Here is a 26,338-nt window from a genome sequence, read left to right as displayed (position 1 = left end):
TTCTCCCAATTAATGTTACCGATAGTAGTTCTGAGCTGATCAAATTTTTCTTTACTAAAGTTTAGTGTTTATTGTCGCTCCCTGATAAGGTTTCTTATTGAATGACAGCTGGAAATTAAATATATTGTGGTCACTGTTCCTCAAGTGCCCCTCAACCTGCACCCCCATTATTCAGTCTGGTTTGTTAGTTAATACTAAGTCGAGAGTGGCCCTCCCTCTATTTGACTCCCGCAGAAGTTGGGTAAGGTAGTTATTAGAGATGAGCGAGTATACTCGCTAAGGCACATTACTCGAGCGAGTAGTGCCTTAGCCGAGTATCTCCCCGCTCGTCCTTAAAGATTCGGAGGCCGGCGGCGAGCGGGGAGGAACGGAGGGGAGATCTCTCTCTCCCTGCCGCAACTCACCTGTCACCCGCGCCAGCCCCCGAATCTTTAGGGACAAGCGGGGAGATACTCAGCTGAGGCACTACTCGCTCGAGTAATGTGCCTTAGCGAGAATACTTGCTCATCTCTAGTAGTTATCTTTAATTGTTCTCAAGAATTTATCACCCCTGTGAGATTTGCAGGTCTTGTTATCCCATGTTATATCCGGATAATTAAAGTCCCCCATAATAATAACTTCATTATGGTTTGACACCTCTTCTATCTGCTTTAGTAGTAAGGTTTCAGTTTCTTCTGTTGCTTTTGGTGCCCTCTAGAAAACCCCTATCAGTATTTTGTCATTTTTTTCTACCTGTATTTCTACCCACAGGGATTCGACATGGTTTACCTCCTGCACCTATATCTTCCCGTAGCCTCAGCATTAAGTAGGATTTAACGTACAGACATACCCATCCCCCTTTCTGGTTTCTACGGTCTCTTCTGAAGAGATTGTAACCTTGTAAATTCACCGCTCAATCGCACTTATCATCAATCCATGTTTCCTTTTTCCGACTATATCATAGTTTTCATCGGCCACTCTCGCTTCAAGCTCACCCACTTTACCGATCAGACTTCTTGCATTCGTTGCCATACAATTTATATGGGTATTTTTGTTCTTTAAATTCATTTTGGTACTAATGGTACTTTTGGCTGTTCTGTCAGTTCTAACTGTACTAACCCCACCCCCTGCTCAACCCCCATTCTCACTACTTGGACCTGGTTCGCTAGCTACACTAACTACCCCCTTGTTTCTCTTTTTTCCCTCTCCCCAGTCCCTAGTTTACACACTCCTCCAGCCTTCTAATCATCTTCTCCCCCAACACAGCTGCACCCTCCCCATTAAGATGCGACCTGTCCCTACGTTAGAGCCTGTAGCCGACAGCAAAGTTAGCCCAGTTCTCCGGGAACCCGAACTCCTCCTTCTTACACCAACTCCGGAGCCAATTGTTTACCTCCCTAAGATCCTGCTGCCTTTCTAGTGTGGCTTTAGGTGCAGGTAGTATTTCTGAGAAAACTACCCTGGAGGTCCTCGCCCTAAGCTTGGACCCTAAGTCCCTGAAATCATTTTTGAGGGCCCTCTATTGACCTCTAATTTGTTCATTGGTGCCAATGTGCACCATGACCGTTGCATCCTCACCAGCAATCTGTCAGTCCGATCCGCGATGTGTCAAACTCGAGCGCCAAGAAGACAACACACTGTTCGATGATACCGGTCTTTATGGCAGATTTCCCTATCTGTCCCCCTTATAACGGTGTGTTGTCTTCCTGGCGCTCAAGTTTGACACATCGCGGATTGGGTTGAAAGATTCATAGGAGGGGCTGGTGAGGATCTAGTGGTCATGGTGCACATTGGCAGCAATGAACAAATTAGAGGTCAATAGAGGACCCTCAAAAATGATTTCACAGACCTAGGATCCAAGCTTAGGGTGAGGACCTCCAAGGTAGTTTTCTCGGAAATACTACCTGTACCACAAGCCACACTAGAAAGGCAGCAGGATCTTAGGGAGGTAAACAAGTGGCTCCAGAGTTGGTGTAACAAGGAGGGGTTTGGGTTCCTGGAGAAGTGGACCGACTTTGCTGTCAGCTACAGGCTCTACCGTAGGGATGGCCTGCATCTCGATGAAGAGGGTGCAGCTGTAAGTAAAGCTAGAACTGGCAGAACAGCTAATAGGACCAGAGATAGAACAATGAAAATAAAGAATCACAACCACCATATAAGTTGTATAGCAACAAATGCAAGAAGTCTGATCAGTAAAATGGGTGAGCTCGAAGCAAAAATGTCTGAAGAAAATTACGATGTAGTGGAACAACGGAAACATGTGTAACGCCCTGTGAGAGATGCCAAAAATTATCAGAGCCTGTAATACCCCCAATACACATACACTCACAATACATATGGCTGGAGGCCTAATCCTTGTCATGGTGTTGCCTAATGGAAATACGAGGTGGATATTTGTAAAGGTATATTTGTCATGTCGTGACGCCACCGTTCCCTCACCGTTATTCTATACGGCGGAGTAATAAATACAGAGGCTTGTGTGTTGTATATCTTTACTTGAAATAAACTAATAATGACAGGCAGTTACAGGTACAGTTCACTTGAATAAAATTACAGTCAGAAGCTCAGAGGTTGAGAGGAAAACACAGGAACAAGAAGGCTCTATAGTCCACGTTATCTATATGTCACCGGTCCTGGAAATTAAGTATATTCCGGAGGAGGTAGAAGGTAGGAGTCGCTCCACATACACTCTAGCAGACAATTACTGAAGAAAGGCTTAGCCTAGATGCACCCCGCACAGCATCTGTGTGGGTATCACAATCACGTACCTTTGTGTGGTGATCCTAACAGCGGACGGCGACACAAGAAAAAGAGGCTTGTAGTGTGAACGGGTACCTGGTTAAGAGAACTGGGGTTTGTTAAGCTCTCTCTCTCTCTCTGGCAGGGACTTATTCCTCTCACATCCACTCTCCATGCGCTGCGGGATGTTGTTCCTCCTCTTCCATCTTCGCCTACATGGAAGCTGATGGTGCTTCCATGTGGCTATGTGTTAGCACTCAAGGTAAAGACAACCCAGAACTCGGAACTCCTTTTCCACTCTCAGACACTCATGTTTATCACCTCACTTGTACCACATGACACAGTAAGATCGATACATTTACATGTAGACAGAGCTAACAGGCAATGATTTTATGAGAGTTAACCCTTCAGACACTGCAGCTGTGCAACACACATACAGAAGATTGACATAACAGATTTGCAAAGTACATCTACATAAGACAATACATGTATGACAATTATTAAGGGGACCAGGATGACTTTTTGGGACACTACAAATGGTTTGATGATAAGTACGATTGGGCAGTGAACTTACAGGGTTACAATCTCTTCAGAAAAGATCGTGGGAAGCAGAAAGGGGAAGGGGTGTGTCTGTATGTTAAATCGTACTTCATGCCGAAGCTCCGAGAAGATATAGTTGTATGAGATCAACACGTGGTATCTCTGTGGGTAGAAATACAGGGAGAGAAAAATAGCAAAATCCTGATAGTTAATACTAAGTCCAGAGTGGCCCTAACAAACCGGACCAAATAATGGGGGTGCAGGTTGAGGGACACTTGCGAAATAGTGACCACAATATAATTAAATTTCAGCTGTCATTCAATAAGAAGCCTTATCAGGGAGAGACAAATAAAACTAAACTTCAGTAAAGAAAAATTTGATCTGCTCAGAATTACTCTTGAGGACATTAATTGGGACAAAGTCCTCAAAAATAACCGTACAGATTACAAACGGTAGAAGTTTAAAAACATCCTAAACACCTCATGTGAGCAGTTCATATACTTTAAAAATAAAAGAAATACAAGTAGAAGGAAACCAATGTGGCTAGACAAGTGGGGCAATAAGCGAAAAAAAAAGAAAGCATGTAAATTACTAAATCAAGAAAGCAGCGAAGAAGCGCTAAAATCATAAAAGGAAAAAAACTAATTATTTAAGGAAAAGATCAAAAATGCCAAGGAGGAGAAAAATAACCCTAAACCATTCTTCAATTACATAAACAGTAAAATGATTTGCACTGAGAGTACTGGCCCCTTAACAAATAATGCAGAAGAAACTATAGAAGATGATGGGGGGGGGGGGCAAATCTATTAAAGTTTTTTCTCAAGTATATTCACGAATGAAAAAGAAATGTCACAAGAGACGCAGAGGAATAAAACGAACCTCTAACTAAGTGTTGCATGCCTTAAGGCCCATTTAGACACAACGCTTATCGCTCAAAAGCCATCTTTTGAGCAATAATGGCTTTCTAAACGCGCGCCCATCGTGCACTTTTTGTGCACTATTCATTCATCGCTAACTTTTAGCAAGCTAAAAGCCAGCGATGACTCTTATCAGCGCTGCGCGCTGAATTCTCAGCTGGATACCGCTGATACTATTCTTTCAGCTGGTATCCCACTCGGAGCTCTCAGAGGGATACCAGCTGATAGCTTCGGGGAACAAAGCAGCTGGATGCAGATGACAGCGCTCACGCTGACTTCTGCATACAGCAGACTGCTTAATTTACATGCTAATAAACTCTTAAGTAGCTGATTGGCAACTTAAGAGCTTATGCAAAGTGATCGCTCAAAACTGTCACTCAAACTGTCATTTGAGCGATCTTTCCGCCTAAATGAGCCCTAACACAGAAGGAAGGGCAGAGCTGGTTAAGAATTATTCAAAACTGACAAATCGTCGGGCCCAGATGGAATACCCAAGAGTTCTAAGAGAACTAAGTAACGTGATAGATAGACTGCTCTTTCTTATATTTAGGGACACCCTTGAGACCGGGGTTGTACCACTAGATTGGTGCATTGCCAGTGTGGTCCCAATATACACAAAGGGGTTTAAAAGAGAACCTGGTAACTACAGGCCGGTAAGTCTCACTTGGAAAAATATTTGAGGGGTTTCTGAGAGACGCCATCCTAGAATGCCTCAAGAAGAACAACAGCATAACTCCTCATCAGCACGGGCTCACTTCATGTCAGACCAATTTGATCAGCTTCTACAATGAAGTAAGTTCTAGGCTGGACCTGGGAGAGTCTAGAAAAATCTAGATATACTAGATCAATCAAGTATTTGACACCGTGCCGCTTAATAGGCTGATATATAAAATGAGACAGCTCGGACTGGGCGAAAACGTGTGTAGCTAGGTAAAGAACAGTCTCGGAGACAGAAAACAGAGGGTGATAATGAATGGTTTGTACTTTGATTGGGCCACAGTTGCTAGTGGGTTGCCACAGGCTTCAGTATTAGGCCCCATTCTGTTCAATATACTTATTAATGACCTTATAGAGGGACTACACAGTAGAATATCAATATTTGCAGACGATACAAAACTATACAAAATAATTAATACAAAGGAGAACAATATACGGCTACAAACGGACCTAGATAAATTGGGGGCTTGGGTTAAAAAATGGCAAATGAAGTTCAATATTGATAAATGTAAGGTTATGCACAGGGGCAGAAGAAGTGGATGCCACCCATATACACAAAATGGGGTACTGCTAGGGAAAAGTGAGATGGAAAAAGACCTGGGGGTACTAGTGGACTGTAGACTTAACTGGAGCAATCAATGCCAGTCAGCTACTGCAAAAGCAAATAAAGTCTTGGGGTGCATTAAAAGACATATAGGGGTGAGGGACGAGAATATTATTCTTCCACTATAAGGCACTTGTCACACCTCACATCTAGAGATGAGCGAACATACTCACTAAGGCTAACTACTCGAGTAGTGCCTTATTCGAGTACCTGTCCGCTCGTCTCTAAAGATTCGGCTGCCGGCGGGGGCGGGGAGCAGCGGGGAAGAGCGGGGAGGAACCGAGGGCAAATCTCTCTCTCCCTTTCTACCCCCCCCGCTTCCCCCTGCTCACCGCCACAACTCACTTCTCACCCGCGCCAGCAGTCGAATCTTTAGAGACGAATGGGCAGGTACTCGAATAAGGCACTACTCGCTCGAGTAGTTAGCCTTAGCGAGTATGCTCGCTCATCTCTACTCACATGGAATACCGCATACAGTTCTGGACACCGGTGCTCAGGAATGATGTTGCAGTGCTTGAGGGGGTTTAAAAAAGGGCAACTAAATCAATAAATGGAATAGGAGGACTGGAATACCCAGAGAGGCTATCAAAATTGGGATTCTTCACCCTGCAAAAAAGATGGTTAATAGGAAACCAAATAAACATGTATAAATACATGAGGGGACAATACAAGGGTCTCTCCCATGATCAGTTTATACATAGGACTGCGACGGTAACAAGAGGGCATCCGCTACGTCTAGAAGAAAGCAGGTTTCATCACCAACACAGAAAAGGCTTCTTTACTGTAAAAGCAGTGAGACTGTGGAACTCTTCGCCTGAGGAAGAGGTAATGGCAAAATCCATAGAGGGGTTCAAGAGGGGACTAGATGTCTTTCTAGAGCGCTATGATATTACAGGATATAGACTTTAGGTGACCAGCAGGGTTGTTGATCCGGTTCTTGGAGTCAGGTAGGAACTGAAACGTTGATCCATGGATTATTCTGACTGCCATTATGGAGTTGGGAAGGAATTTTTTCCTCCTTATGAGCAAAATTGGCATCTGCCTCATTGGGGCTTTTTTGTCTTCCTCTGGATCAACAAGACAGGGGGTTGAAACAGGCTGAACTAGATGGACATTGTTTTCATTCAGCCTAACCTACTATGTTACTAATTACATAGTTTTGTATCATCCTCAAATATTGCTATTGAGAACCCAATACTCTTCCCTCTGGTACCTTTTTAGTAAAAGTGACCTGATCAAAGTGTATGCCATTAATAACCACTCTCTACTTTCTATCATTAAGCCAGTTACTTACCCACTTACATACATTCTCGCCCAGACCAAGCATTCTCATTTTATATACCAACCTTCTGTATGGCCCAGTATCAAGTGCCTTGGAAAAATCAAGGTATATGACATCCAGTGATTCTCCCCGGTCCAGTCTAGAACTTACTTCTTTGGAGAAGCTGATTAGATTGGTTTGACAGGATCGACCACTCTTATACCCCTAGTGATAGGGAGTTATACAACTATTTTCCTTGAGGCATTCTAGGATAGCATCTCTTAGAAACCCTTGAAGCATTTCACCCACAACAGAAATTAGTCTTACCAGCCTATAGCTTCCTGGTTCACTTTTTAACCCCTCTTTGAATATCGGCATCATATTAGCTATGCACCAATTCAGTGGAAGAGACCCCATCACTATACAGTCCTTAAATATAAGAAACAATGGTCTATCTATTACATTACTTAAATCTTTTAGAACCCAGGGGTGTATGCCATGAGGATCTGGCAATTTGTCTATTTTGATCCTTTTAAGGCTGCGCTGCACTTCTTGGGTTAGACTGGTGACATTTAAAGGAGAGTATACTTTATCACTCTGCATTGCACCTGACATTTTATTTTCCTGAGTGATATACTTGTGAAAAAACAGTTTAATAGATTTGCTTTCTTCTCAATACCCTCTACAATGTTTCCTACATTATTTTCAAGAGGCCAATGCTGTCAGTATTTATCTTTTTACTATTTATATAATTGAAGAACAGTTTAAGGTTCATTTTATTTTCTTTGTCAGTAACTGTCTCTAGATTTTTATGGTTCAAAGAGTTTTATTGGGTTTAAACTTAAAGTTGGTAACACTCTGCCTCAAAGACCCCACGCAGGGGGATATAGTCAATTCTTAAGCTATCCAGGGGCTCCACACCTTTTCGAATTGCTGGAGTTTGTCTTGTCGTATGGCTATGAGTTTTTCATTTAAAAGGGTTTTGTTGATGCGGGTTACTAGGAGTTCGAATGGGAGTGTTAGTTTGCGCCACTGCTGTGTTATCAAAATTCGTGCTGCCATTGTAATATATTGTAGTAGTTTGAAGGGGGCGTTGCACATTCTGGCTGGTTTGTTTCCCAGCAGTAGTACAAAGGGGTCAGGTCTGAGGGTCGTCCTGGTCACAGAAGCTATATGGTGGGAGACCCTTTTCCAAAAGGCCTGCGCCACTGGGCATGACCACCAGATGTGGAGTTGAGAGCCCACATCATTACATCCTCGGAAGCACAGATTAGAGTCCTCAGGGTAGATTGCATTCAATCTCTCTGGTACTAGGTATGCCCTATGTAGGACTTTTATGGATGTCTCTGTCAAAGAGACTTGCCAGCTGTATTTGCTTATGGTCTCGGAGTGTAGGTCGGATTCCCACTGTAACATGAAGGACTGTTTTGTTGTGATTTACTCAGCATATTGTAGAAATGGGAAAGAGTGCCTGAGTGAGTGGGGCAGAATTTACACACGGCCTCCATGTGGGTCATTTCAGTCTTGGTTGAGGAGGGTAAAATAGTGGACCAGTAGTGGAAGACTTGTATTTTTCTCCACCATTCTTGTGGAGGTGGCCTATACTGATTAGTGAAGGCAGACATTGAGATCAGTTTGTCGTGTATAAGGAAATCATACAAAGACGTCAGGTTGTTTGTTTTCCACCATGTAAATTGAGTCGCGTCTTGGCCAGGTGGGAATTCTGGGTTGTGTAGTAGGGGGGTAAGTGGGGATGGGGTGGTTGTGGGGTTAAGCTTGAATCTAACTTGTCTCCATAGTAGAAAGGAGAAAAAGGTGAAAGGTGTATTCGTTCTGAAACTGGATGGGAGAGGGGCTTTTGTCCAGAGTAGGGCTGGCCAGGTGTGCGGGGAGAATTGGGTTTCCTCAATAGAGGTCCACAATGGGGACTGGTGACCAGCATAGATGGGTGGGATCTGCACCAGGCGGGCAGCTTTATAATATTTCAGAATGCAAGGTACTGAAAGGCCACTGTATTTCTTGTGCAGACACATTATGGATTTAGAGATTCTGGGTCGTTTATGTGCGCTCGGAGGTCTGAGGCTGGGACAGGGTTGGGAAGGGTTCTGAACAGGTAAAGCAGTTTAGGTAGTAGGGTCATCTTGATGTTATGGATATGACCAATCCATGAGAGATATGGGCAATCCCATCTCTCTAGATCTAGTCCTAGTTGGCGGAAGAGTGGATCGTAGTTGCACTTGTATAGAGAGTCTAGTGTATTTGTAAGCTTGATCCCCAGATAGGGTAGATAATGGCGTTGAGTTTTAAATTGAAAGTTGGTTTCGATTAGTTTTTGTGTGTTAAGGGGGGTATTGCAGTGGAGGATTTCTGACTTTGTCTGGTTGATTTTAAGTCCCGAAATGAGACTGAATTTTTTTAAATAACTCTAGCAGATTAGGTAGGGATGTTAGTGGTTTAGTTAAAGTTAGGAGTAGGTCGTCAGCAAATAAACTCAGCTTATTGTTGGTGGTACCTACCTGTATTCCCGTGATATTGGGATTTTCTCAGATAGCAATTGCCAGTGGTTCCATTGCCAGTGCGAATATAGGGGGTGAGAGTGGGCATCCTTGACAGGTGCCTCTCATGATTTGTATTGGAGATGGCTGGGTCGATGGAATTTTAAGGTATGCCGTAGGTTTAGAGTAGAGCGCTGAGATTATTATTAGGAATGGGCCAGTAAATCCCAATTTGTTAAGGACTAATTGAAGGTAGGACCAAGAGAGGGAGTCAAAGGCTTTCTCTATATCTAATGCTAATACCGACATGGGGGTTTTGGTGGTGTTTGCAATATAAATGAGATTAAGAATTTTTCTTACATTGTCGGGGGCTTGTCTACCTGGAATGAAGCCTACCTGGTCCCGATGTACTAGTGAATGGAGTAGCCTGTTAACCCTATTAGCTATTATAGAAGTGAATAGTTTTAGGTCTACATTAAGAAGGGTAATGGGTCTGTAATTAGAGGGAAGAGTGTGGTCTTTTCCTGGTTTTGGGATGGTTGTGAAAAAGGGCTTGTAAAAAGTCTGGATGAATGTGGACTTTGCGGAGAATGTAGTTAAAAAGTGCGGTTAACTGTGGTTTTAATATTGGGGCGAATTTTTTATAATATAGAGGCGTAAATCCGTCCGGTCCTGGGGCTTTGCCTCGTTTGAGGCGTTTGATTGCCCAGTCAATATCCTCTTCGGTTATGTTGGCGTTGAGATCCGATAAGCCGGATTATGACAAATGGGGTAGTTTAAGTTGCGAGAAGAAGTCGGTGATGTGGTTCTCCAATGGGGTTTGCTGGTCTTTATATAGTTTTTGGTAGTATTGATGGAAGGTTTTGTAGATCTTAGCGGGATTGGAAGTGAGTTGGCCCCGCCCAGTCTGAATTTTATGAATTGTGTTAACGGTTTGTTTTTCCCTGAGTATTCTCGCTAAGAGTCTGTCCGGTTTGTTCGCATATTGAAAGTACGTTGCCTGCGTCCAGGCCAGTGCTCCTTCTGTTTTATGAGACAATAGTACGTTTAATTCCAGTCTGGTGTCCTGAATGGATTTTCTTAGGTAAGAGATGGGGTGTTGCGTGTAGACTATTTCTAATTTGTGAATTTTGTGTTCTAGAGTAGTTTGGGCTCTGGTTTTCTCTCTTTTCTTCCGTGAGGCCATAGCTATCAGAACATCTCGTATCACAGGTTTGTGGGCTAGCTAGCGGATGTCTAATTCTGTGTCTTCAGGAGTGTTGTGGTGAAAGTACTCTTCGAGTTTCTGCTGTAGCGTGGTGGTTAGTATGGGGTTGGTGAGGAGGGCTTCATTTAGTCTGCATGTATATGGGATTCGTGTTTGGGGAGATAATAGAAACTCGGCGAGGACTGCGTCATGGTCTGACCATGTGCTTACCAGATGACGAGAAAAAGATAGCAGGGGGAGGGTCAGTGAATTAGTGAGGATCCAGTCCAGTCTCCAGTGGTGCTTGTGTACTGGTGAGAAGTAGGTGTATCCTCTCTCGGTCTGATTGAATTCCCTCCAGGTGTCTGCTAATGTTAATAGCTGGAAGGTTTCCTTGAACCTGTTTCTCAGTCCTCTGTCTCTTGTGGGAGGGACCGGGGAAGTGGAATCAATATTATGGTCCTTGGTAAAGTTGAAGTCTCTAGATTTTTATTGCTTCTTCACTGCCTTCTTGTTTTAGTGTCACCGAAGGAAACCACTAAGTCTAAAACATAACTTTTATTATGAAATAATTAAAAGAACATTGCGTGCATAGATAAATCTAAAAATATTTCAACTGGGTGATCACTATCACTCTCACTGATTGCTTCTTGGGTATGTCCAATGTGTGAGACAATGTGGGCTGGCCTCTACTCCTGTATATTTGAATCATGGTCAGTATTAGAAGTAATATTTGATATCACTCAAATTGCTGATCTACAAACATTGTTGAGGATTAATTCCAAAAGTTCATTTCCTTTCCCCAGTTTGCCAGCAATTCAGTAAGATCCACTTCTATTAATATTGCCTATTGCTATGTGGATCAAGATACAAGGATCAAGTATAACTGAATCTACAATCCTCTGGTCTTGCAGTGCATGATATATGTGAAATTCACCACAATAATTATATATGCGCAAGGCCAGCTTTAATGATCCCTGCCTAATATGGAGTAGAGTCCCACTTCCCCTAAAATTCTCAATTAAGACTGGTGATACAAAACTTTAATCCAGCTTAATTTAATTTAATTAGGAATGTGAAACACTGAATGAGATGTGAATGATTTTCAACAATGATCTGCTTGTCTAAGCAGGCTCCCCGAGTGCAAAAGAGTTAGCACTCATTCAAATGATAATCGTCTTGTCTATAAGGGGCATTAGTAATAGGGTTTCAGTGGATTCTGTCATATTTGGTGGCATATAGCAAACCCATATGAGGATTATATTATTGTTTCCCCCCATTTATTTCTACCCATAAAGACTCCACATGTTCATCTGTCTCGCATATATCTTTTCATAGTATAGTCAGGAATTAACATAAAGACAAACTCCTCCCCCTTTCAAGTCTTTACAATCTCCTCTGAACAGACTGTAACCCTGTAAGTTCACCGTCCAGTCCCAGCTTTCACCCAACCAGGTCTCAGTTATTCCCACTATGTTGTAGTTTCTTAGATATTATTACTTACAGTTCATCAACTTTCTTGGTCAGACTTCTATCATTAGTCACCATGCAGCGCCAGGAAGACAACAGATGTGATCTTTGTACAAATGTACTTTATTGATAGATTTAATCAACAAAAGGTCAGTAAACAGAAAAAAGTGCAAGATGGATTTATTTCAGACAGTAGAAGCGCTTACATTGTCATCCTGTTTACAGATGTAGCAAGGTTTAATTTGACTGACATTCCTTTCTGAGACAAGTTAGATTATGTTATTCAAAACTTATTTTGCTCTTAACATAACAGAAGCCATTGTAAAGCAATTTAAGTGTAAACAAACTGCAGCACAGAAAGTCATAACAGGTAAATCAAGTAAAACTTTGCTCCATCTGTACTTGTTCACACAGTAATAATTACCCCCATTCTGTAGGCAAAACTACATCTCAGCAAGCCTATACATCCATACAATAAACTGGTTAGTGCATCTATATAGACACATGGGTGGCCGAGATGAGATCTAAAGGGGGCTTATGGAGAACTCTCAGGTGTATACCAGCTGAGCGCTCCGAGAAAACAATTGCTGTATGCAGAAGATAGCGGTCCCGCTTGTCTTCTCAATACACCGTGAGCCTTCTTTTACACACTTATGCAAACTGAACGCTCAAAAGTGTCACTCAAACTACAGTTTGAGCAATCATCTTGCCATGTACATGAACACAACGATTATCGCTCAAAAGACGTTTTTTCGAGCGAGAATCGTTGTGTCTAAATGGGCCTTTACTGACCCCTCATTAGTCTCATGGTCTCCTGGCATCACTATCAGGGGTCCCCAAGTAACCCAACCCCCACTCACCCTCTTCACGCAGGAACGTAAGGTGCAGGGAGCGTTGTTTCCCTGTATTGTAGATGTGATATGACTAATCCGTGCAGAGCGGCCAGCGGGGGGCGCTCCTGAGCTGGATCTTGTATGGGGTCTGCAGTGTGAGGACTGGAGGGATTAAGAACTATTCTTTAGTCTATTTACAGCAGACATCTCCCTGTAATATGGAGGAACGGATAACTGTGCCTTACATCAGATACAACTGTTACCTGTGCGGTGTGACGTCTCCTGCGCTGATATCACGTGGTACAAACACAAAACAATCCACTAAATTACATCAAATCATGAAATACAATAAAATGTAACTGAAATCCCTACTGAAGATATGAAGAGCCTGAAATAAAGCGATATAATGTTATATAAGCCGATCCTGTCCCCCATGTTATAAGCTGTAAGGCACTTTTATGGTAAATTAGTGTAAGATAGTGAAAACTGTAAAGCCTGAACCCCGAAACCTTATTGTAATTATCAAGGGAATGTAAAGGAAACATCAGCAGAACGTGAGACGGTCCGATCAGAAGAGAACCGGCCGGATAACAAATGTATCACAAATGTCATTTACTATTGGATCCTCTTAATAGTTCTCCCAGGAAAGCTGATCTCCCGGGTCCGACCGCTGAAACTACCGCTGATCAGTCATTATGGCTGGGGACCTGCTGGTGGGCACACATTCCCTGCAGCAGCTCTTTCCAGCAGCTTTCCTTTATGGCTGATAAAGGGGCATCTCAAGTAAGAGCCGAGGAGTCAGTAAGCCGAACCTCTGACTCCTTCATAAATGGCTCATGTATAATAAACAGTAATACATGTACTGCAGTAAATGGTGACATCAGGATTATTGTACGCTAATATATAACATCTTTATTTGGAGCTGGCATATTTTTATTGACTTCACCCACAACCTGATGTTTTCTCCACAGCCCTAAGAGGACGCCTTCTGTGACATCCATATGTTCTAGCAGAGCACATGGTCAAAGGTTGTCAAGTTGGGACAACCCCTTTAAGTCAGCCTCTTTAACCCCTTTACAACCAATGACGTATAGGTACGTCATTGAGTCGCGGGGTATGTATGAAGAGAGGTTGCATGGCAACCTCTCTTCATACAGTGCGGGCGTCAGCTATAGCATTACGTCATACTGCAGGAGCGATCAAAGCATCGCATATTAAAGTCCCCCAGGGGGACTTCAAAGCAATGTGAAAAAAAAAACAATAAAGTTTTTTTAATTGAAAAAAAAAGTTGTAAAAGTTTTAAATCACCCCCCTTTTGCCATATCTATTATGAAAAAATCTAAATAATAAATTAAAAATATGTATTTGGTATCGCTGCGTCCGTAAAAGTCCAAACTATCAAAGTAGTGCATTATTTTTCCCGCACGGTGAACGTCGTCCGAAAAAAAAAAATAAAGAACACCAGAAATACACTTTTTCAGTTACCCTATCTCCCAGAAAAAAATGCAATAAAAAGCGATCAAAAAGTCGTATGCATTCCAAATTGATACTATCAGAAACTACAGAACATCCTGCAAAAAATGAGATCTTGATAAATTATGTCGACGGAAAAATAAAAAAGTTATCAGCGCGCACAAAATGACCACAGAAAATAATTGAAAAAAATTAAATGTCTTTGAAAAAAAAAAAGAGGAGTATATAAAAAAAAAACTATACAAGTTTGGTATCGTAGTAATCGTACCGACCCATAGAATAAAGTTATCATGTCATTTTTTTTGCTGTTTGTGCGCCGTAGAAACAAGACGTACTAAAAGATGGCGAAATGTCGTTGTTTTTTTTTCCATTTTACTCCACTTAGAATTTTTTAAAAGTTTTTCAGTACATTATATGGTACTTTAAATAGCACCATTGAAAAATACAACTCGGCCCGCAAAAAACAAGCCCTCATACAGCGACGTCGATGGGGGGAGGAAAAAACGAAAATGGAAAAAGAAAAAGGGCCGCATCATTAAGGGGTTAAAGACCTTTCCACACACAGAAAATCCCCCTCCCTCTAATATGTCCTCAGAGCAAAATGGATAAAGATCCATTTACACACAAAGATGATCGCTCAGAATTCGTCAGAAACTGACAGTTGTGAGCGATCATTTTGCATTAGCTACTAATGGGTTAATCAGCCCATTAGACAACAAGCAGCGTCATTTGCATGTATTTAGAGAACAGTGGGTGGTCTGTTCTCTAAATACATCACTATTGTTCTCCAGTGGGACAGCAGCTGAAAGAATGTTATCAGCACTTATTAGCGCTGCCCGCTGAGAACTCAGCATTTGATCCGAGGATGGGTTTTATGCAGAGCTGAACTCAGCGATGGACGAGACCTGCCCGGTAAGTGCCCAATGGGAACACATTTACACACAGCGATTATCGCTCAAAAGATGGCTTTTGAGCGAATTAGGAGCGATCTTCGTTGTGTGTAAATGTACCTTATTACCCATGTAGTGGGGACCTCCGGTGACACCCTGACGGCACATAGTGATTATTAGGAAGTCATCAGATGAATATTTCCATCAGTGTCCCATCATATCAATGACCCGTCAGGCGCCGGCTGGACGCTCAGTGAACACTACAAATCCCAGCAGTAGAGTAACCTCTATGGGGAACAGAAGTGGCAGAACTTAGGAACTTCCACTCTCTTCAGCTTTGGGAGATGTTCCTGTGGGTGATATTGCCAGAGAGGCTGTTATATACGAGGATTCGGCTGAACAGACTGAGATTCTTGTATCCGCAGGATCCTCTTATATCACACAAGGAAATAATGACAGATTTATAGGGGAGAATTGTTGGATCCCAGAAGAAAACTTGTCCGGTTCTGTAATGAGAGAATAGTAGAGAACATTCCCATCAGAGGTCATTGTACGGGGCTGATAATACCCTAAATGCTCAATAACCTTCTAGAACAGGAGACAATACAGTATAATATTACATGAGTGTTATTACAGCAGGAAGTGAGAACCAACATATTGTAAAGGACCCGACGGCTCGGAGCAGCACTGTATATAGCTTATATATAATGGACAGAGCTGTAGATAGAATTATATCACATGCTTCGCACCGGTCCTGAGCTGTTATCACACTAAGCTGGTTTTCATTGGAAACGGTCAACAATCTTGTCAGCAGACGCCTCCAACAGCTGAACTTCTATACTTCAGTCACAAACATACAGCGCTTTCCTGGATATCCTACGCAGCAGCACATTCCACATCTCATTACATGGCGGCAGCGCTTATATAAGACATTATCACTCACCTTTAGGCTCTGGCGGTATTATTAGAGTCAGATGATGTTTCTGAAGCTGCAAAAATAGGAAATGATGTAAAAGCGACATTCCACATTAATGTTTTAAGCTAAAATGTAAAGTTTAGGAACTTTGTAAATTCTTTGCTTTACAGTTTTTGTACAGATTGTTTGTTATTTTTTCCTCATTCATGGATGGCAGAAAATCCTTCTGATTTAGTTTCGTCCAGACAGCGATTATCTCCGTTCTGCGGACGGTCATGTGACTTCACATGCATAGTATTTTCCTGACATCAGTGGGAAAATATCTGGCCGGCCGTGACTTTACCCAACAAATCTGCCAAGGCGGCTCCCATATTACAGTGATGTCCATGGTGGAGCAATACCTTTGGGCTAATATCACATGGGCGAGTGCGATATCGATCCCTGAATCACAGCCCATATCGCACTCGCTAACATGCAAGTTCACCGCAGATACGAGGCGTTTTTATATCAAACCCACCTTGCATCACATTGGAGAAGTAGCAATCCTCCGCCGTGGCTGACAGCTGTGGAGGATCGCAGAGTGTCTCCCATTGTTTTTAATGGGGAAGACCTGTTATCGCACGTTGCATGAAGGTGCCATCGGCCGCATTGAAAACAATAGGAAAATGTGATAGGATGTGCTGCGATTTATTTTTTTCCTGCACCGCGATGCGGGAAAAAAAAGAAAAGTCACTCATGTGTATAACCCCAATCAAAGGAATGGGCTTAATATTTGTGCGTCTCACAAAGCACAAATCTTGCACAATTTTCTCAGCCATGTGAAAATGGCCTTAAACTGAGGATTATTATAAAACTTCACTTAAAGGGGTATTGTCATCTCAGTCGGCCCTGGCGGATATGGGAATACCCATCTGTATGCCACGGCCAGAGATGAATCAGATTACAGTAACAGGATGGATGTTCGATGTCTTTCTGTATCTCTCATAGACATGAATGGAAGCCAACAATACACTTCACTGTCTCCACAACTTGGGAGTCGCAGTCACAGCCGCTCTCATATACATCATATACTGTCCTCCATACTCCATCACTAACAGCACATTAGTCATCGTCACCAATAGTGAGACCCCCCAGCGGAGCCGCAGACACAGAATACTCACTGCTGGCCGTCCTGTAGCCGGCTTTATTTCCTAAAATGAGAAGAGGAGATGAAATTAGGAAACCTGAAGAGTCCATTATAATTGGTGACAGATGAGAGAGGAATTCTGGGAACAATCAGCCGACTCTTATGGAAATGTCCAGTCACCCCCCCCCCCCCATGTTGGGGGACTGATGGGGCTTTTATTCGTTTTGGATATTGTGCTGATTATCTTGATCCCGAGGAATGAAGTACAAACTAAGCCTGATGTGCGCACCGGAGTCTGAGGAGGGCAGATTTATCATAGTGGCTCATGGGTGAGAAATCTGGCTCATCTTTAGACTCCTTTGACGGACCTTACAACACTTATTTTGGCTTAAAGGGGTTTTATCATAAAATCTATACTGACATATTCTTTCCCAACCAGACTCCTTACACCATCTTCTCCTCGCTGATCTTCTCTAGTCCCCCCCGGGTCATCTCACCTCCGGCCGCTCGAATCCTCTTCTCCTTGTTATGAAGCCTGCATTCCTCGCATTCCTCTCCCTGCAGGTCAGTGAAGGTCACGTGTCTGTGACTCAGAATTCACTGGCTAGGAAGGAATGCTGATCTATTGCAGAGACAGTACGCATGCACGGTATCTGCAACAGCTCGGCACTCCCTGCTAGGCTGTGAACTAGTGACATAACGTACATTGCCAGGGGGGACTGCAGGAGATCAGAGAAGTTCAGCGAAGAGAAGATCTGGTAAGAAGACTGATGGGGGAGGAATAGGCGAGTGTAGAATTTTCTTATTTTTTTTACTGACAGAACCCCTTTAGGCAGAATTCTAGAAGACTTGGAGCGGTTTCGCCATCGGCATTCCACTGCGGTTCTCTCTCCCCATGGAAAGGAAAGAGGCCACAGCAGAAACGAAAAAAGAATTGACATGACGCGGAACTGAATTCCGCACCCTTATGTCCGTGTCCGCCCGCCTTTGCCGCAATGGATTGGCCGCAGCGTGTGCACGAGATTTTTGCAAAATCTCGTCCAGTCTGCTGACTAATCCCGGGTTTAGGAGCCGCGGGTGGAGATTCCGCCCCGTATGAACCCAGCCTTAAGGTGCGTTTAGACGGAAAGACTAACATTAAAAATCATATAATTGAACAACAAATCAGAGTTGTGCGCTTCTCATTCATCATTCAGCTTCAGCCGACATAAAATCATCGTCGGCTCGTTGGCTTCTCGTTGCGGTTAAACACCGATCAGTCATTATGTTTCACAGGAATGAGAAAACACTAAACGATAAGTGAACGAGAAGTTCACGATTCCCAACGGTAATTTGTCTAAACAGACTGCCTGAGTGTGAACTGATGACGTCACCGGCTCGTCCGCTCCTGTAAATGAGAATCTCCATAACAGTCCATGAGGCCATTCACTAGGCTGATGTTTCACACGGACTGATGATCTACATGAAATCCATCTGCTTGTTGTATTCTCATCCATTTCCACAGCCTTGAATAGCGCACAATGTGAGGGATCCGTGATCATCATGGGCTTCTAAAGGGTTTTGCTCCCGGTTTTTCTTCAGCACAACATGTATCCGGCGGTGTGAATATAGCGCTATACTGATACTTACTACTATATAGGAGAAATCCAACAACCGCAGCAACAAGAAGAGCGACGACCACCACAGCGACGGCCACCGGTGTCACCCAGGAACTCGGAGGTTCTGGTTAGAAAACAGAAGGGTAACGATGAGCTGCGGATTATACTGAGAGCTTCATGTATCAGAGATCCACACGAGAGTCTCCCCCGCTGTAGTAACGACATACGTGTAGTGTAATAGTATCACATACATGTGCAGGATCTAGGTTTAGATCTCTTCACATAACTCCCTCTTATGGCCCATTCACATGACTATTTTCCGGGACAACATGTGAGGGGCGCTCAGCCACATTATTCTAGTCACAGACACAACATAGAATATATGCAAGTTATTATACTTAAAGACAATTTCAAATTCCAACATCATGGAAGAACTTGGGAGTACAAATTTATGACCATGTTTGATACTATCAAAAACAAAATGAATCTCGGAGGGGAGGGGGGGGGGGTTGCTTCAGTGGAGAATATGAGCAGAGGTAACACACTGGCCTGGTGACCCCCTAACACCAATTTAGAGGCCAGGCAACTTTCCTCTCCCTTGTCACTGGACTAGGTATTTACTGTTCTGCTCATCCCTTTCTGGTATTTATCTAAGTGCAAATTAATCACACCATGTCTGTGCCCTCCCATGTGATCATGTGTATATCTATTTATATAACTGCATCTTCAGATCTGTTCCATTTGCCTGAGGAAGAACCCTGAGTAGGTTTGAAAGCTCGCTGTAACATCATGTTAAAGTAGTGCCTGCGCTCCAAGGAGGAGAAGTAAGAATACGTAATGAATAGTTTAAATATAAAGTGCAGATGGACTCATCTGGTGTGGGGGCTGTTGGATGACCTCACCTATGGTCCATGTAGGCAGTCACAAAACCTCACAGAGATAATCCTGTCAAGGAAGATGACCGGGAGAGCGTCAATGGAAATACCCGGGTTGTGGGACCTCGGTTGTAGACAGCGGGATAATCACAGGGTGAACAGAGTTATAATTCACAAAGTGAGAAAGGAAAATCCAGCGCTGCTATATGCTGTGTGGATACAGGGAGGAGCGGTAGTAATGGGTAAAAACAGGGATTTATCAGGTTTATGATGCTATTTTTGAGCACTACTGTACATGTATCTCATGGGGTGTGAGGGGTTAAACTGTGACTGGTTTACTAGATCCTGAGTCAATAACACGTTCAACAAGAACAGATTCATTGGGATATACATACAGACGGGTCTTTCTTTAGCTTCACTCTTAATGCAACTTTGAATTACTTTACAATGGACTTTGTTATGATAAGAGATCAGCCCCATTTACACGTAAAGATGATTGTTTAAAAAAACAGTTTGAGTGATCATTTTGCATAACTACTAATGAGCACTAATGTCCATTAGCAGCTAATTAACATCATTTGCATGTTACTGATCCGTCAGGAGATGTAATTACAGAACAGCAGGCGGTCTGTTCTTCAATTACATGCCCTTTGCTCTGCTGAGAGCTGCCAGCTAATAACAATGTTATCAGCGCTGCCCGCGGAGAACACAGCCTGCGGTCCCTGCTATAAGCAGGTCTTCATGCTGAACTAAAAATCATTGTTTGGCTGAAAAGCAAACGATGGCAGCATTTACACGCAACGACTATCACTCAAAAGGCATCATTCGAACAAATTTTGAGCGATAATCGTTACGTGTAAATGGGCCTTAATGAGTTAAGATAAGATAACTTTCTGCAATGATCTCACAATCAGGGTACAATGTGTCACATCTGTATGTCTAGAGCTCAGGGGATTATCGGACCCCTAAAATGGGGGAGGGATCAGTAGTGGAACTATTTAGCTGTTTCCCATTAAATGGGATGTCTGACCGCTGCATTGTCTCCTCGCAGGTCCTTCTCCCCCAACACCAGTCCTATCCCCCACATGTCATTACACACTGCTGCTGGTACCGTAACCATCAGTGCTGCTCTAGAAACATCCTTACTAATGATCAAAGCACCCACAACAGATCCAGATGACATGTGCGGCAATACGACTGCTATGTTACAAAGCAGCCGGGGAGAGACGGAGGGTGACCCATGGGGCGAAGAGCAGGAAGTGATGCATTCTTCTGGCTATGTCACCAAGACAGAGAGCGGACCTCGGGGTTTGTTGTAGATTTCGCCTCCAGTGGGTAATCTGTTTCTCTCCTGCCCATATAAAAAAAAATCTTTTTAGGTGACCAGACGGTCCTTTAACCCCTTGAGTGGCACGCCCGGAAATTTTCCGGGACAAGCTCCACAGCTCATAGCAACATAGCCCGGAAGATTTCCGGGCTATGTATCACTATGGGAGCTGCAGAGCACAATGCCACAAGCTGTGACAGTGTGCTCTGCCTGCACAGTCCCACAGAGAACAAAGCAAGGGCTTTGAAAAACCAGCAGAAGATATTGCCGATCTGCCGGCAATCTCCTGCTTCGTTTACAGGTTGCCATAGAGACCATCGGCTTGTCAGAAGCAAGCCGATGGTCTCTGTGGCAAGGAGAGCTTGGTGCTCTTACAGCAGAGATCAGAGAAAACCTCCGATCTCTGCTGTGTTAACCCTTTACATGCTGCAGTCTATGTGACTGCAGCATGTAAAGGGCTGTCACCATCGGACCCCCGAAATGTGATCAGGGGTCCTGATGGGTCCCTGTGGAAGTCCCCTAAAGGGACAAAAAAAAAAAGTAAAAAAATAATAAAAAAAAAAAATAAAAACACTTGTTTCCCTTTACTTTGTAAAAAATCAAAAATACAATCACACATGTGGTATCCATGCGTCATAATGACCCAGAGAAGGAAGTTAATACATTATTTAACCCCTTAATGACATGGCCCCTTTTTTTCTTTTTTCCCCATTTCTTTTTTTCCTCCCCCCTGTTTAAAAAAATCACAACTTGTCCCGCAAAAAACAAGCCCTTATATGGCCGTGTCAATGGAAAAATGAAAAAGTTATGGCTCTTGGGACGCAACTGCAAAATTAGTTGAAATTCAATGATTAGACCATTTTAAAAAACCTGCCCTGGTGGGCACGGCAGGGTGGTAGGAAACCCACCACTCAAGGGGTTAAAGGGAACCCATCACCTCTGATCACCACAAACTAAGTTATTCCCTTTACTAAGATGCCGGCGATCGATCAATAGATCATACAATTATATATCACAGTAGTGATCGCCAGTCATGACATATTCCATAGTCTTCTGTCATCCAGCCAGTAAGGATACAACTCACCCCACACAATGTTCAGCGGCGCCCCCAGGCTGCTGTGATCCACATAACAGGAGTAACTGTCGTCCTCGCCGGGCATCACATCCGCACTGACCCTGATCTGATAGGTGCCGTCAGGATTGGGGAGGACATGTGTGGTCTCATATGTGGGAATGTCGTCCACCCCGTTCTTCATCCACTTCACATCCACACGTCTGGGATGGAATCCGTACACCTGACAGTGAAGCATCAAGGTGCCATCTTTATGCTGACCGGATACCTTCACCGTTGGCCGAACTGAAAGGAAAATGAAGAATATAGAATGACAAGAATTAAGATGACGCATCTAAACATCTTCACTCGGTAAGAACGAGAGCCGACCCTCCAGTAGCTGGGCATATGAATAACATGCATGGGGGCAGTACTGAGTCACTGACATTCTGGGGACTCTTTCTTGTGTCAGGCCACATAGTACGTGTAGTGCACCAGACCAGTGTATGCCATATCTGTGTGCAGGTATAGTACTCAGCAGCGCCCCCCTCAGTATAAGGAGGGGTGTGAGTGGTTGCTCATCAGTACCTTCACCTGTGCGGTGGCTCCTCCATATAGCAGTCTGGCTGTCTGCATGTTGAGGGATGTGGTGCTTCTACCTGCCCTCTTGTATTAGTACATTGGTCATTATATGGCTGCTTCCTGTGATTGTGTTTGTTAATATACTCAGTGCCTATTAGACTGATGGACTTAATGTTACACTTATCATAATTAGTCATATGGATCTCACAGAGATATATAACTCACTAGATCTGGACTAGTTACAGGCCTCTAAGTATCTGATGTCATTATCACTAAGGGGACACGGTACTTATGCCCCCCGGCCCCCCCTAGAACAAGAGGTGAGTTAGCCCCTTATCCCGGTAGTCTGTTGGGTTTTCTAGTTTCTACATCATACATTTGTATAATGCACCAGGGTGGGGGGCAGAGGAACGTGACATCATCTGCCTCCAGGAGACCCTCTGCTACACCCCCTCTGCTCCTAAATATCTTCATCCCCAATATTTGTGGGTCTGCTCCTCAGTAGCTTCTATAAAACACCAAGGTGCCCCTCAGGAGGAGGGAGAAGAGCGGCCGTCTCACACTGCGATGCATAAGGGACAGAGGAGCTATAGGGGCTCATGCTGCAGCGATTTACACATACGCAGTCCAGCAGAGTACAGAGTATGGCACTGCGCATGCCCACAAATCAGAGACATGCGCAGTATTTAAAAAAAAAAAAAAGTAATTCCCCGCTCTGAACATGCGTATGGAAACGCTGGCTGTACACAATGTATTCTGTATGGACAGTGTATTGTTAGGCAGCCCATACAAGGGCTGCATACGATGCGCAGAGAATAGGCTGGCTGCGATTCATTCCTCTTGTGTATTGATCCGCAGTGCCCACACGCCGGTGTACATGGAGCAATGAGGGTCCATTGACTTTCATTGCCTCCATTCACCATGTATCATGCGTGCAACACACGTGTAATTCATGGTCGTGGGCATGAGCCCTTATGTATCTTATTCTAAAGGATGATTAGATGGCAGCCGATAACCGGGCAGTTATGGTCATGATGGCCGACATTCTATAACTTTGCCCCAGTGAATACTTATTGAGGGGACCCGACATCTGCTGTAATCATATATGACTGAGACAGCATTGTACAGCACCGCCATAGAGGAATAATGTGATAGCCGCTGTTTGTCATGATTGTATATCGGGAGGGGTATCATCTCTCCTTAAGGAGGGACCCTAGGTGTGTGAATACCTCTGCAGCGCCACCTGCTGTTCCATCTTCCTTATTTGCATATATTTCCCAGAGAAGCATGCATGGCCTTTAAGTCCCTGACTCACCTCCTAGGTGTCTTCACACACCTGGGGCTCTCCTTAAGGATAGATAATACCTTCCCGACCCGCATCACAGGCCTCTCACTAGCCAAACCAGGATCCTACTGCACACTGATGAGGGGCAAAAATCCTGAAACAGCTGTCTGTGTATAGATTCTGGCTTGGCTTTCAATTCCCAATCATTGTTTTAAAGACTTGTTTAAAGGGTCTGACATTGATTTAAAAGAATGCTGCCAACCAATAGGTGGCGCTGCAAAGGTATTGTTCCATCTTCACGATGATATAGACATGAGAGTCATAGGATTAATGCAGTAATAATTTGACCCCATCTAGTCATGGGCAATGAGGCGGAGGATGGTTGTAACACTGGGTAACATAGTAACATAGTTCGTAAGGCCGATTGAAGACAAAGTCCATCTAGTCCAACCTGTCTCTCCTGTGTTGTTGATCCAGAGGAAGGCAAAAATCCCCAAAAGCAGAAGCCAATTAGCCCTTTTGGGGAAAAAATTCCTTCCCGACTCCCTAATGGCAATCAGACTGTTCCCTGGATCAACCCCTAATAGTTCCTACCTGCCTGTATACCAGGATTGACACTTAACCTAATATTTATAACCTATAATATCCTTCCTCTCCAGAAAGACATCTAGTCCCCTTTTAAACTTCTCTATGGATTTTGCCATCACCACTTCCTCAGGCAGAGAGTTCCACAGTCTAACTGCTCTTACAGTAAAGAACCCCTTTCTGTGTTGGTGATGAAACCTGCTTTCTTCTAGACGTAGCAGATGCCCTCTCATTACCGTTGCAGTCCTGGGTGTAAACAGATCCTGGGAGAGATCCTTGTATTGTCCCCTCATGTATTTATACATAGTTATTTGGTCACCCCTTAGCCATCCTTTTTCCCGGGTATATAATCCCAATTTGGATGCCTCTCCGGATATTCCAGTCCCTTCATTCCATGTATTAGTTTAGTTGCTCTTCTTTGAGGGTAGTCATGAGGTATACAATGTCTTATAGAACTACCATCGCTCTCCCCATACAAGGGATGTGTAAGGCGGATGAACTTCATAGCCATGGCCACAAGGGAACTGAGACCCCTCGCCCTTCCATTACTCCTTCAGAAGAGGGTAATGCGATAGAGTATAGTTGTTGTTATAGACTGGATATGTGCTAGACCGAGGCAGGAGAGACAGAGTCAGCCATCACTAAAATTACTCCTCCTATGGAATGGGGTAATGTGGTGGAAGACGGCAGTCGTGAAGGAGTAGTTATGGGGGACCTGAGACTCACAGTCCTAGTATTAGTCTTCATATAAGAGAGGGTAATAGTATAGAGGATAGAGATCATTAGTGACCGGACCCGTGCGATGCCCACGATATGAGGAAGAGTCACACAGCTTACTATTACTCCTCCTATGGAAGAGAGTAATATGGTGGATGCTAGTAGACCTCATCCAGTAATCATGCAGAACATGGAGACCCACAGTCCTACTATTACTCCTCCTGTAAAAGGGGGTAATGAGATAGAGAATGGCTGTCATTATTGACTGAACCTGTGTGATACGGAGATGGAGAGTCAGACGTCTTACTATTACTCCTCCTATGGAAGGGAGTCAAGTGGAGAAAGACAGTAGTCATTATTGAATAATCATGCAAAATCCAGACCCGCAGTCCTACCATTACTCCTCCCATAGTAGGGGGTAATGAGATAGAGGATGCTTGTTATGATTGATAGTGAAATAGTCACACAGCTTACTACTACTCCTCCTATGGTTGGGGGAAATGTGATGAATGACGGTGGTCATCATTGACCAATCATACTGAATACTCCTCCTGTAAAAGAGGGTAATGAGATCGAGGATGATTGTCATGACCAGCTGGTAACTACTTGTCCCCTGAAGTATAATTGTATAGTCATGGAGGATCTGGAGTCTCGCTGTAATTCAGTTACTTCTCCTATGGGAGTAATGTGGCTGCTTGATGCTTGCCATAACAGTGCATTGCTGGTAGGCATATACTGGCTGTACAACTATTATTCCCACTAGTAGTGAGGGTAACGTCTATGTGTGGTAGTCCAAGGTAATTATGGTGTACGGGGACACCTACCCGCCAGGCCCTGGGCACATCTGATGGTCTAGCTCTGTGTTGCTCCTCTCAAATGCCCGTTAGGGTAGAGGTTACCCAGTTTAGGCCAGTGATCATCGAAATGCTGATGGTTGTTTATGATGGGAGGTGTAAATGGAATGCGAATCCTGCTGTACCCCGTGGAGCTACCATCACTCTGATGAAGGCTACTGAAGCTGGTGGAAGTGGTGAAGTACTGGACCCTCGTCTTATGGCTAGTTCCGGCACGAGAAGACTAACCAGTTTTGCTAATTGTAAAAAAAAAAGTAATAAAAGTTTAAATCACTCCCCTCCTTTTGCCATTAATCTATAATAAACGAATCTAAATAA

General features: G+C 43.6%; 1 protein-coding gene across 2 annotated transcripts in view; it reads right to left on the bottom strand.

The window, feature by feature from the left end:
* Positions 1-12,010: 12,010 nt before the first annotated feature.
* The window catches only part of LOC136620518 (class I histocompatibility antigen, F10 alpha chain-like), a 46,740-nt gene continuing 32,412 nt past the window's right edge, over positions 12,011-26,338 (bottom strand). Inside the window, exons 4-7 of one of the 2 annotated variants that reach the window (XM_066595350.1) lie at positions 22,031-22,303; positions 18,776-18,874; positions 17,181-17,210; positions 12,011-15,610 (exon numbers count right to left, since the gene is read on the bottom strand). In XM_066595350.1, coding sequence (XP_066451447.1) covers positions 15,537-15,610; positions 17,181-17,210; positions 18,776-18,874; positions 22,031-22,303 — 476 coding nt within the window. In that variant the 3' untranslated portion in view covers positions 12,011-15,536. The remainder of the gene's footprint in view (positions 15,611-17,180; positions 17,211-18,775; positions 18,875-22,030; positions 22,304-26,338) is intronic. The other variant, XM_066595351.1, reaches the window with a different exon arrangement.

Source organism: Eleutherodactylus coqui, chromosome 3 (genome assembly GCF_035609145.1).
Source record: "Eleutherodactylus coqui strain aEleCoq1 chromosome 3, aEleCoq1.hap1, whole genome shotgun sequence".
Classification (NCBI taxonomy): Eukaryota; Metazoa; Chordata; class Amphibia; order Anura; family Eleutherodactylidae; genus Eleutherodactylus; species Eleutherodactylus coqui.
The sequence above is the reverse complement of the archived record's forward strand: the minus strand, read 5'-3'. Positions and strand labels throughout refer to the sequence as shown.